This window comes from Meriones unguiculatus, chromosome 14 (assembly GCF_030254825.1).
Source record: "Meriones unguiculatus strain TT.TT164.6M chromosome 14, Bangor_MerUng_6.1, whole genome shotgun sequence".
NCBI lineage: Eukaryota > Metazoa > Chordata > Mammalia > Rodentia > Muridae > Meriones > Meriones unguiculatus.
The window spans coordinates 85,394,398-85,406,494 of NC_083361.1; the positions used below are offsets into that span (position 1 = coordinate 85,394,398).

The 12,097-nt window shown below is 46.3% G+C and overlaps 1 protein-coding gene across 4 annotated transcripts in view; it reads right to left on the bottom strand.

Annotated features, from left to right (window-relative positions):
* Window positions 1–8,102: 8,102 nt before the first annotated feature.
* The window catches only part of Pold3 (DNA polymerase delta 3, accessory subunit), a 39,352-nt gene continuing 35,357 nt past the window's right edge, over window positions 8,103–12,097 (bottom strand). For all 4 annotated transcript variants that reach the window (XM_060367642.1, XM_060367643.1, XM_060367645.1 and 1 more), the window contains one exon: window positions 8,103–10,066. In XM_060367642.1, coding sequence (XP_060223625.1) covers window positions 9,867–10,066 — 200 coding nt within the window. In that variant the 3' untranslated portion in view covers window positions 8,103–9,866. The remainder of the gene's footprint in view (window positions 10,067–12,097) is intronic.

A 12,097-nucleotide genomic window follows, 5' to 3' on the forward strand; every position in this document is an offset into this window, starting at 1 on the left:
GAGTTGACAAAAATGGACACAAAGATGAATGACTCTTCTAGAATCACAAGCCAATGATTCAAAGAAGCAATTTTGGAACTCATTCAGTCATTCATCCATTCATTTGTCCGTTATTCTCTAAGCACCTGCTATGTTCCAAGCACTGTTCCAGCTCCAGAGACAGAATGATGGACAAGACAGTCCCTGACTTCCTGAAAAACTCATATTGTGGTACACACAACCCATAAGTAGATACCCCAACAAATGCTAACAGCTGGGCTAGTGGCAAGTGCTTTAAAGACAGTGTGCCTCCCAAACTCAAATAATAAATAAATAAATAGATAAATGAATAAACCTGTAACCAGTGAGCAAGCACTCAAACCTTGCTTTTGGCTTCTGAGGGCCAGGCTCTTTTCACTACACCGCTGTCTGCCCGAAGTAAATAAAGCAAGCCATAATTTATGAGGCTCCCTCAGCTGCCTGTGTGTGCGCTTGGTGGAGTTTACACCCCATGCTGTCCTGAAAGATGGCCAATATCATCAGAAGCAGCAGCTGACTGGCTTGCCTGCTAAAGCAGGTGTCCAGGCACTGGCTAGACTGGCCTCTGCTGCCTTGAAACTTCACATCTGGTGCCCAAAGAGAGAAGTGTGTTTGAATAAGCCAGCTATTGAACCAGGGGACTGAGGAGGGCTGGAGCTGGCTGTCCTGGAGAATGATGAAAACCACAGAGGACAGTACTTTGGAGCCACTAGGGAAAACAGATGGACTTGAACCGCAGACGTGACTAGTGCCTGAGCACCCCATGTATCACTGGGGAGGCCCCACCACTGCTGGGCATCTGTTTACTTTTTTGTCAGTCATGGCATCCTCTGATGTCTGCGCTTGGGGAAATAATGTGTACCGAGACCACTGGCTTCCCTCTGCACTGTCCAGGCGGGGTTGTGGCTGAAGCAATAGTTTTCTACACACACACAGAATGGCACACCCAGAAGGCAGGGGTGCCAATGGATCAGGGGGAGCGATGGGATCAACAGCTGAGCACTATCCCAAGGACACCCACTCCAACACTGGCCCACCAGTACTCGCTCATTTTGTTATGATGTCAGCTTTGAGGCTGATGTGTTGTTTTGTAACATAAGTGGACATTCGAATAAAACTGAATTGGAAAAAAAATTAATGAAGTATGACAACTCATTTTTCTTACAGTGGTAAGATTAATGGCCAAAGCATTGCTCTAAAAATACTAATAGCATTTGCTGACCGACTGATAATAAATGGGAACATTTATTATCTCTAGTCCTCACAGTAACCTTTAAGGAGCTATTAGCTTAGCAAAGTAGGTGAGCACTGAAGACTCAGAAACTGTCTCTGAAGTCACACTGAGGCTGGGAACGCGGCTCCGGCTGTAGCATGCTTCCGTAGCATGCCATGAACCCCAGGCACCACATAAACAGGCAGTGGTGCGCATACGCATAGCACTTGGGAGGTAGAGGCTGGAGGTTCCAAGTTCAGGGTCACCTTGACTATTTAGTGACTAGTCTGAGATACAAGAGACTGTTTCAAAACAATTCACATTGATGGTAAATGGACATTGAGCTCCATCCAATCAGTGCAACTCTGAAGGCTAAGGATCTTTTTTTTTTTTTTTTTAATAAAACCATAAAGTGTCCATGTCTAGATGCTCTGCTGCTTCTAGTGTGGGGGCTGGGTATCCACATAACTCATGCAATGAACTTGGCCACATGCCAAGTTAGGATGTGGGAGCTATACACAGTTCCCACGTTTTAGGGGTGAACTTTGGGGTTCATGGCAAAGACAGCACTTACTGCCTAAGAAGCCTTCTGTCACATGTCCTAAGTCCGGGGACTTGAGTGCCTAGTCAACACAAACACCCAGCTCTGACCTGCAGACCTGCTTACTGGGCTTCCCACCACTGGGGAGAACTGACGCCAAGCATGGATGGCCTGCTCCTCAACTCCCAGCCCTGCACGTCCGACCTAGGCAGCCGCTGGATGTCTTAGTCCACGCAACTGGGCTGACCACACTCCATAAAACTGTTACCAAGTGCTCAGAAGCACCTGGCCATCCAGTAGGTATATGGTAAACACGACTTGGGCTGGGCTTAGTTGACCAGTCTGAGAGTATGGGTCACTTTGGCCCAAAGGATTCCAGAGAGCTGCTGTCATCCCAGGTCTAAATCAGAGTGTCTGCATGTGCGTCAGAGAAGGGCCTCCACGAGTCCTGAGAGGAACTGTGGAACCAATCCCATCTCCATGCTTTAACCCGGACCATGGCTCAGGCAAGAGCCAAAGGATTTCCAAGCAGGAGGTGACCCAACAGAGCTAATCTCTCCACACTGAAGTCACTCCTAATGTTCTCCTGTCCCGAGTTTCCAGCGGGATCAAGGGAGTCATCTGTTGAAAACGGAACAAAATCCAACTTCAAATTCTTTTCCTCTGCTTGTTCTCTCAAGATGCAGTTGCAGTTTGGCTCTGGCTTCATGCTGTAGCTCATCGCTCTCTTCAGGCCATTAAGGATGATTTTTCTAATGCACAAATCTGACACATTAAAATTCTTTGCATAGTGCAAAGTCTAAACTATTTAGCGAAGACCCCGAATATCTGGCTTCATAACCCACTGTTTGCCTCCGCAGTCACAGTAAGCACTATGCTCTCTCCTGCTCCCTCTGCCTGCAGTGTGCTTCTCTCTCTCCCACCTGGCAGTCTGATTTGTTCAAGATGTCAACTTCAGCGCTTCCTCCTGCACAGATCTCCCCGATCCCCGCTGGCCCGGCAGACATGTTAGAGAAGGTCCAGGCTTCAAGTCAGGAATCTCAGGGTGCACCTCTGGCCCTTCTTCCAGGCTGGCCAGAATATCAGCCAAAGAAAAGGCCCCGTCTCCAGCCCACTGGTGCAGTCATCCAGGTAGGGAGATGGAACGGGGAGATTATGGCAGAAAGGGTGGGGATCCTCTACCACCCCCCTCACCCACGTTAACAACTTTAAAGGTGTAACTTGTTCCCTGTGTGGAGTCAGCATCCACAAAGGTTTGCCAAGCACAGACATGCAAAGACTCTGGGTTTCCTAGCTGTTCACTTGAAATTATGAAAAAGAAATGTCTCACTTTTTTTCTACTTATTTGCAATCACTCAAGAGTGTGTGGTATGTGGGCACATGCAGGCATGTTTGCATGTACTCGGGTGTGAGTAAACACAGGAGAGCATACACATGGAGGCCCTAAGAATCCAGGTGTCTCCCTCCATCACTCTCCACTTAACTTCCTGAATCAGGGTCTTCTGACTGCACCCAGAGGTCACTGGCTGGCTGACTGGCACCGGTCTCTGCCTTAGGTGAGAGACAGGGAACGTTACAAACAGGCACTACGGCCTAGTTTACTTGCTTTCTGAATACCCCACCAGACAGACTGAACAGCGCTCTACTGGGGTCATGCTGTTTGTAGCATCTGCACCTAACTCTTAAGCTGAAGAAAGCACCTAAAAATCAAGGGTTCCGTTGTTTTGCATGTATGTGGACATGCAAGTGCTTGTGATGTCAGTGCCATCTTCCAGTATCTTCGACTTTGTTACTGAAGTGGGGCTCTAGGCTAGTCCAGCTAGCCAACTTGCCCCAGGGAATCCTCTCTTCCAGGATTCAAACAGGCCAATCTGCCCATTTGGGATTCTTGGGAGTTGGGTCTGAATGGGTCCACACACTTGCATGACAAGGGCTCTATCCACTGAGCCCCAGCCCCAGGGCTCTCTCCCTCTACATGGAGGCTGTCGCTACGACCTCACCTATTTGCACGGGCAACAACTGTCTCTGGGCCACTTTCTACCAGCGCGCTCAAAGCACGGCTTACTTTACTCAGAAAGTACTCTTCTCAAGGTTAGGAACAAGAGTTAGTTAACAGAAACAACGCGTGCAGCAGTGCTGGGCAGAGCAGGTGCTCAAAACTGAGCTCTTTCCCTCCTAGTTCCATGCATCAAACTAGAAGGCAAAAACGCCTCCCCCCCTTTGTTATTCTTACAAAGGTTGTGTCAAAAGCAAGACCAAGAATTGGATGAACTTTTCAAGGCAAATAGTATTCTTGAACTTCAATTGAAACCAAATAGATGGATTTCTCAGAGAGCTTAATTTACAGGGTTTCCTGGTGACCTAAAATGACTGGAAAACTTTATTTTTGTCTAAACTTCTTCTAAATTCTTCTTAGCGTTTATTAGTCTGCTTATTTAACTCTGTAAGTATGGTATATGAAACATAATTGGCTGTTTGTTTATAGACTCAGAGCACTTGGCGAGGAGCCCGCAGACAGGACTAAGATGAGTGGCTGATAAACATTGAGACAGGCTTCAAATGGGAGTGTATGGGATCTGAACAAGCCCATGTCCTTTTGCTTATAAAAACGAGCATCTCCAGTTTGCTGGCAAGATGGCTCAGCAGTTAAAAGCGCTGGCTGTTCTTCCAGAGGACCAGGTTCAATTCCCAGTACCTACATGGTACCTCACAACCACCTGTAACTCCAGTTCCAAAGGATCTGATGCCCTCTTCTGACCTCTATAGATACCAGGCACACAGAAGGTGCACAGATATAACTGCAAACAAAACACCTGCACATACCAAAACAGACACCAAACAAAGAGCATCAGCTGATATGTGACACTGCTTGAGGGTGAAGACAGGCAATGGAGTCCAGATGCCACAAGCACAAGGTACCCTGCCTCGACTGTTGCCCAATTCTGTCATTTTGGGCAAACTGCCTCAGTTTCCTCATGTGAAATGGGAGTAAAAGCGCCTGTGGGCTAGAGAAATAGCTCAGCAGAGGGCTTGTCTAGTATGTACAAAGCCCTGGATTCCATCCCAGTACCACCCAAACTGGCTTCGTCTATGCCTATACAAGTGGAGAGGATCAGGAGTTTCAGGTCGTCGTTGGCTACACAGTGAGTTTGAGGCTAGCCTGGGACCCAGGAGACAGTGTCTCAAAAAGTGCTCATCTCAAGGTTGTTAGGAACAAGAGTTAGTTAACATACACAATACATGCAACAGTGCTAGGCAGAGTAGGTGCTCAAAACTGAGCTCTTTTCTTCCTAGTTCCATGCATCAAACTAGAAGGTGCCGACTACACATTATCTCACTAATGGTTTGCAGCAAGGCTGTGCATTTTAAATAAAGAAGCTCAAGCCAGAGCGTAGAACCTGGCCTACAGTCCGCCAGTGCTAACAGAACAGAGTGTTTCCGTCAGGGCACCCTGTTATCCAGGGTGCCAGAGCCGTTGGGACTCTACAGAATCAAGTTGAACTTATGGAGAACCACTGTACAAACTGCCTCAAAATAATCCTGGTTATCTGCTTAAAACTTGTTTGTAACTCTCCAGTCTCGGTGGGGACAGGAAATGTTAAAGAGCCCCTACTCATGCTTTTCTTACATGGACCAGTATATAAATGGTGAATGACTTTCCGACAGCTGAACCCACTCAATTGGTAACCCTTCTCTGGCAGTTTCCTAAACCTTTTGCTGCTTTTGCAGGAGACTAGGAAACTGCCCGCTGTGCTCATGCAGGTTCTCTGCTCAGTAAATTCTTGTCCTACCATGCACGTAAGCATTGTCATTGCTATGAACTAGTTAATGTGTATGTGACTGGACTCCAAACCGGTAACTTCCTGTTTCTTACTAATGCCAGTCAGTCTCTTGTCTGGGACCAAGGTGACTACCGTTCAAATTGCTTGGGGCTCTGCATTTGAAAGATCCAAAGCAGACATCAGACAAGGTGTTTTCTCCAACCTTCAAGCGCAGTCCAGGAAAAGGCAAGAAACATGGAAGAACCTTGAGAAAGCCCAAGAGACCAAAGGAAAAGCTGAAGAAGGGCTAGCCACAGAGTACTCTGAGCCTTAAAAAAGAAAGTGGTAAGAGCCAAGGGGAGGCCTCAAGGAATGAGGAGCCTGGCAAGAGTGAGGGAGAAAAATAGAGGAGGAGGGGAGTGTGGCAACTTAGGCTTGAAATGGAAGGGCAATTCTGGAGCTACGGTGGGTTCTGATCCAATGGAAAATTAGACCAGAAGCCTTACCAAGCTTCTTGCTAAGGAGCCTGGGTGGTCATCTGTGGGTGGCCCACACTTAAAAACACACACACACACACACACAAACTGGACAGAGGCAGAAGAGGGGAGAAGTGTCATTCAGTAGGGAGTGGCAAGAGCAGATCCTAAATGCAGTTATTTGGGTACAATGTGCCCTTCAGAGAGGGCATGGTGACAGCATGGGCTAATTTACAGAGCCGCCAGGGTAATAACTCAGAAAGCAATGCTGCCTTCTCGCAGCCCCTGAAGGTTTCATGGTGGTAAAAGCTGCATTATACAGCATTCTGAGATCCCGGAACCAATGAAAGGAGAGACAAGTTTACCAAAACGAGTCTGACACTGAGTGCATTTCTGGCAGATCCGTTTTTAGGCGCCCGTTCTACCCTGTCCTCAAGAAACAATTCATTTCCTTATAAGGCTCTGTGCTCCCTGTGTAACTAGCACCATCTTCTTAAAGGAGAAAGCTAAGAGAGAACTTGTCCTGCCCCATCCCACTCTCCTATGCGTTAAGCTTAGTAGAGGCTCCTGTCATTAAGAATGTTAAGGAACAATCAGCTTTTGAAATCACTTCTTAAAAAACTGATTCTGCTACAAAATGCAAGCCGGAGAGTCTGGGGAACAATGTGATTGTTTATACCAGCTGCCAGAATAAAGCAGCTTTAGCTATGACAATTTCTTTAATCTCATTAGCGTTTTCCCACTGCTGGACCTCAGACACAACGGGCACTTACAGAGAGATGGACTCTCACAGCATGCAGCAGCACAGGACACGCCAACTGTCACTCATCACAAGAACTGACTTCTAATGGAACTTTAATAAATCCCTCTCAACATTCTTCAGTTGGACTCCATTATCTATGGGCGAAATCCAAACTACTCAGCAGGACCCCAACCTCACATCTCAATGTATTTTCTCGTTTTAAAATTCTATAGTCTGGGAACTGGAGACATAGCTCAGTGGTTTAAAAGCACTTGCTGCCCTTACAGAGGGCTTGGGTTCTATTTCCAGTATCCACATGATGGCTCAGGGATCCTTCTTCTGGTCACCAGGAACACACATGATGCACGTATATACACACATACACACATACAGGCAAAACACCCATACATGTAAGAAACCATCTTAATTCTACAACCTACTCCTCCACACCCAAAGCCATGCTCTTCTGCCTGGGAAATCCTTCCCATTCTCCTTTCTTGGTATAATAATACATGGCCTTCAAAGAGCTATGGTTCTCCTCCCAGAGCTTGCTTTGAGACCCACCTTCTTAGAGCGCTGGGAGACCCTTACTTCTCTATCACTGCACTCTCAGCCCTGAAATTCCATTTTATGTCTCATGTCCACTGGATCCTGAGGACAAGAAACAAATTCTACAATTTCTATTGTATCCTCTTGTGTTGCAGTCAGAGGTCTGGCACGTGTTAAACACAATAAATGTTTTTAATTAATAGTAAATACCACCATCTATAAACCTTTCTTTCAGTAAAAAGAATATTCCACTCTCTAAAACCTGTCATAAAACAGGATAACCATCTTCCCCTTTAGATCAGATGTACTGCCAGGAGGCCTCTGAGAGGACAGCATCTGGGTTGTGTGCTAGGGAGCATTTCAAAGAGCTGGTAGCTGCCTGCATTTACCATCAGGAGAGCAGCCGCGCCGAGGGCCTGCCACTGTGGACCACATTCAGGCTACAGATACAAGTTCAGCCTGGCACACAGAGTGGCTCATTTTAGCTCAACTTTGTTAAGGAAACCGAGACAGAAATTTGCCCAACATCACCCAGCCAGCAAGGGACGAAGCCAAACCAATACAGAATGAAAGATCAGGACTAGATTTTCTTCCTAATGAACTGAAAAATAAGGTTGGCTAAAAGTAAGATTTCCCACAGGACTGAAAAGATGATGAAGACAGCAAATAACTTGTCCATTTCAGACTATGGCTCTGCACTTTTAACAACATAAACTGAAACCCAGCCTGTTCCTGGTCAGCATTTAGATAACTGCACATCCTGCCGCCAGGCTGTCAAATAACAGACCCATCAGACATTCGGTTTGAAGCACTGTTTCAAAACAGCTTCTCGGATTTATTTAACTCATGGTGCCCTGGTTGAGGATTATACAGCGTGGAGAGAAAGCCTGCTCAGCCTTGCAGACAGCTCAGAGCTCAGGTGCCATGTTGGGTACAGGGATCAGAGATTTGCAACTCCTGCTTGCACCAGAGCTCCCATTCAAATTTGGTTTTATTAGAAATCCCACCAGAATCAGATTTTTTAAAGACTGGATTGCTGCCTTGTACTTTTCCATTCCCGTTTAGAAAAATGACTAGAGGCAATGACAAAAATAACCACTTAAAATAAGGGATTCTTCTCCAGAGTTTCTTGTCAAGCTTAAGTCCAGGCATTCCACTCTTTTCCACTTAAAAAAAAAAAAAAAAAAAAAAGTTCTGGAATACGCCAGACTTTACTCCGCCCAATGTGCAGGGCCTCTGCCCTCTAGCCCTCTACGCAAGGCCAGGGCTCATCTCCCAAGCTGCTGGCCTTAATCAAGCCCATGCTTGGCTGCTAAAGAAGCTGTGTAAATCCCAAGGTCAATCCCAACCCTAACCTTCAACAGCAGGCAGCTGGTTCCATCTCTATGACACAAGTCAGTGAATGGGTCGGGTCAGACACCCCTCACCTTCCACGGGTGAATCACAGTCCTGTCTGTTTCCCTTCCCCACAGCTCAGTGTCCAAAGCCATTGCCACACAACCTGGACGGGTCTCACCTCCTGCCTAATGGAAGGTGCTTAAAAGTTATTATCAGAACAGACAAAAGTACAAAAGCAAATGTTTTAATTATGGTCTAGATCTATAACCAGCCAGGTCCCCGCCCCCAAACTCTTCCTGGGGAGCCTGTCCCTCTGAGCAAATGCAGGACTTGAAAACACAGAGGAGCAACATCTGTGTAGAAATCTGTGCCTTAAGTTCTCCATTCCTTCCTGGAATGGGAGACTGTCATTTCTGGACTCTATTTCCTTGAGAGGCAGAAATTCTATCTGGTGCATGGCAAGCCTTTATTTCTCTTTTTAATCTTTCATCCCACTATACAGACTCCACTCTCTAGGTATTAAGTATGGTGTTAGCAATACAACAGCTCTGTCAGTGCCCACCATTGACTCTAGGTCATTTCTGGTAAGAATAGGTACATTAGTAAATTTCTGTCTGTACTCTGCCCAAATCATGAGTGTGAGCAAAGCTCCAGAGAGCTTCTGTGAAAGGAGTGGCCAATATGCACTGGCCTGGCCTGGAGCCAAGTGTCCCTAAACAATGAAGACAGGGGATTACAGGAAGTTTTTAGTTTTAGCTTTTCATCTGACCAAGATTAAAAAGATTTACAGAAAATAGGTTTGTGGGGTCAGGGGAAAGAAGTGGGGCAGTAGGGAGAGGAAAGTGGAGAAGTGGTGAATACATACAGCAGAGCTCCTAAAATAAAAACATTGTCACAAGGTCACACATACAGAGGACCAGAAAAGGAACATGGGACAGGGTGAGTGGGGCCTGGCAGGTAATTCTTGAATGAATTATCCTAGGCAGGTCAAAGATTGTGCTTTATAAACTCATTTCAATGTAACAGTCTTAAAAAATATTCTTTTGCCTCCCGCTTCCAGGTGACTTCCTTTTGTTGGAATAAAACAGAAACAGTACAAGGGTCACATGACAGCAGAGCAGCGTCACGATGCAGGTGAGGCAAGGAGCCGGCAAACTTACACAGTAAGTGACAGTCTATTCTTCTTGGTCTTCTCCCTGACCACCCCAAGCTCTGCCAGCGGCAGCTTTTACTTCTTCTGGAAGAAGCCAGTAATAGACACTTGTCTGTTGGCTTTGCCCAGAGCAGCAGCCCCTTTCTTGGGGCCCTTCCGTTCTTTGGGCTCCTTTTTCACAGAGGCAGCAGGGGGTCTGTGCACTGAGGCTGACTTCATCTTAAGCTCCTCTTCACTGTCTGAGCAGGATTCACTCTCGTAGACTTTTTCAGTCACTGGAACAGGAAAAAAGAAGAACATGGGGTAGTTTGAATCATTTACCAAAGGGTAAGTTGTCCTGCTCATCAGGCCCAGCCTTTTTCTTACTGGGAGAGCATATCTAGCCTCAGCCAGAAAAATACCCTGGAGTCACATGACCCCTAGGCGGGGCTGAGGCGACCTCCCCTTCTCAGCTGAGTCCCACATATCCGGACGAGCCTTTATCATCTAATTGTCCACATCTGTTACTCAGTTCCTCGTCTACACTGGCTAACTTCCTGGGCTTTACATATGAACTGTCTGTAGCACAAACCCCTACTCCTAACTTCATGCTCTAACTGGCTTCCCGAGTCCCATTTCTGTGAGCCACACACTTGCACATTTCCAGCTCTACCTAGCCACTCTCCTACCATGGACACTTCTAGAGCGCTCCATCCTGCTGCCAACCACTGCCCCCACTTGAGGCCACAGTCTGTTACCCAACTGCTCAGTGTTTGAAACGGAATGACTGCTAATGAACCCAAGATTTACTGCAGCCTATATCACGACGAAAACGGTTCCAAATGAACCATACTAGATGATACATTTGAAAGTTTAAGGACAGACAATGATAAAATAAGAAGCAAAGTTACCAGTTTTCTTACTTCCTAGCAGCCAACGGTTTTTTTCTCTGCCACTAAAATGAGCTGGAGAGTTAGCTCAGGAGCCAAGACCATCTGCTCTTCTTGCAGAGGACCTGAGTGCAGTTCCCGTCACATAGGGCAGCTTGAAACTGCCCTTACTGCCAACTCTAGGGGGCCAAACGTCTCTCTTCTGATCTCCCCCAGTACCAGGCACCATGTGATGCACACACATGCATGCAGTATTCACATAAAAACTAAAATAAAAGTCCCTGAACTCTTCCCAAAGGAAACCTGGAAAAGAACTATGCCAACAGGTATGCCCTTGGGAGCAGGCAGAGTGGTTCACGACCGCGTTCTCACCTGCTTTCCACAGCCACAGGTCACACACAGTGCTTCCAAAGCAGAAGCAACCACGTTCTTTCTTAGCCTTTCTGAACACAGCAAGCGATAGAGAGACAGTGAAAGGAAACATCTCTTCCCTGAAAAAGTAGCCTCATGAATGAGCGGGCTCAAAGTATTAAAGTCAATGGTTTCACACTCTTATTCATTGATAATTCTTTCTAATCAAAACACCCTGGTTAAACTGTTTCAGAGGCACAGGCAGGGCGATCCAACTATCTGTGCCCTAGGCCTCAGCTGTCTTGATGTGAAATGCACTAATTACCTGGGAGCCTGAGAACTTTTTTTTAAACACATTCCCATATGACACAAACACTGTTGGTCTGGGTGACACTTGATGAATCAATATCCCTCTCTCCATTAAAATGCAGAGCACACTGACCCTCAGCATATATGGATGACCCCAGCAGTGTTTGGTAAATACTTTTCAGTGTTCTTTCCCTGCCGTTTGCTCTGCTGGACGTTAAGTGGCCTCTGAAGAACATCCTTCAGCCACATCACCTAATCCCTGCTCGGCTGCAAACCCACCAATTATCTCCACATGGAGGTCTTAGGATTTGTTTTTACTTCCAAGAACTGAGACCCACTTTGATGACACAAGCTTTAAAACTGTAACTTGGGCTATAGGATTTGGGCTCTTCGGCGCTCTGGTTAGAAATGCAGCATCTCAGGCAGGTGACTGCAAACACCTGACATCTGTGCACCTGGTGACTGGCAAAAAGCCCTGATGAGACCAGCTAAGCTACATGGTGAGACCATGCCTACAAAGGAAGAAAGGAGAAGAGAAAGACGAGGAATGCAGAAGAATTCCAATTTTAGCCAGACTTTCAGGTACTTTACATAGCTAGTAAAATTAGAGAAATCTGTAATCTTTTTGAAAAGACTAGTGAGGCATTCCCATGGAATAGCTGTAATTTAGCAAGCACAATCTCAGAACACCCTCTATCCCCAACATGCCCTATGCCAAATGTATTATACAACTCAATTCACGAGACAAAATTACGAGCTGTTATTGACTTATATGTT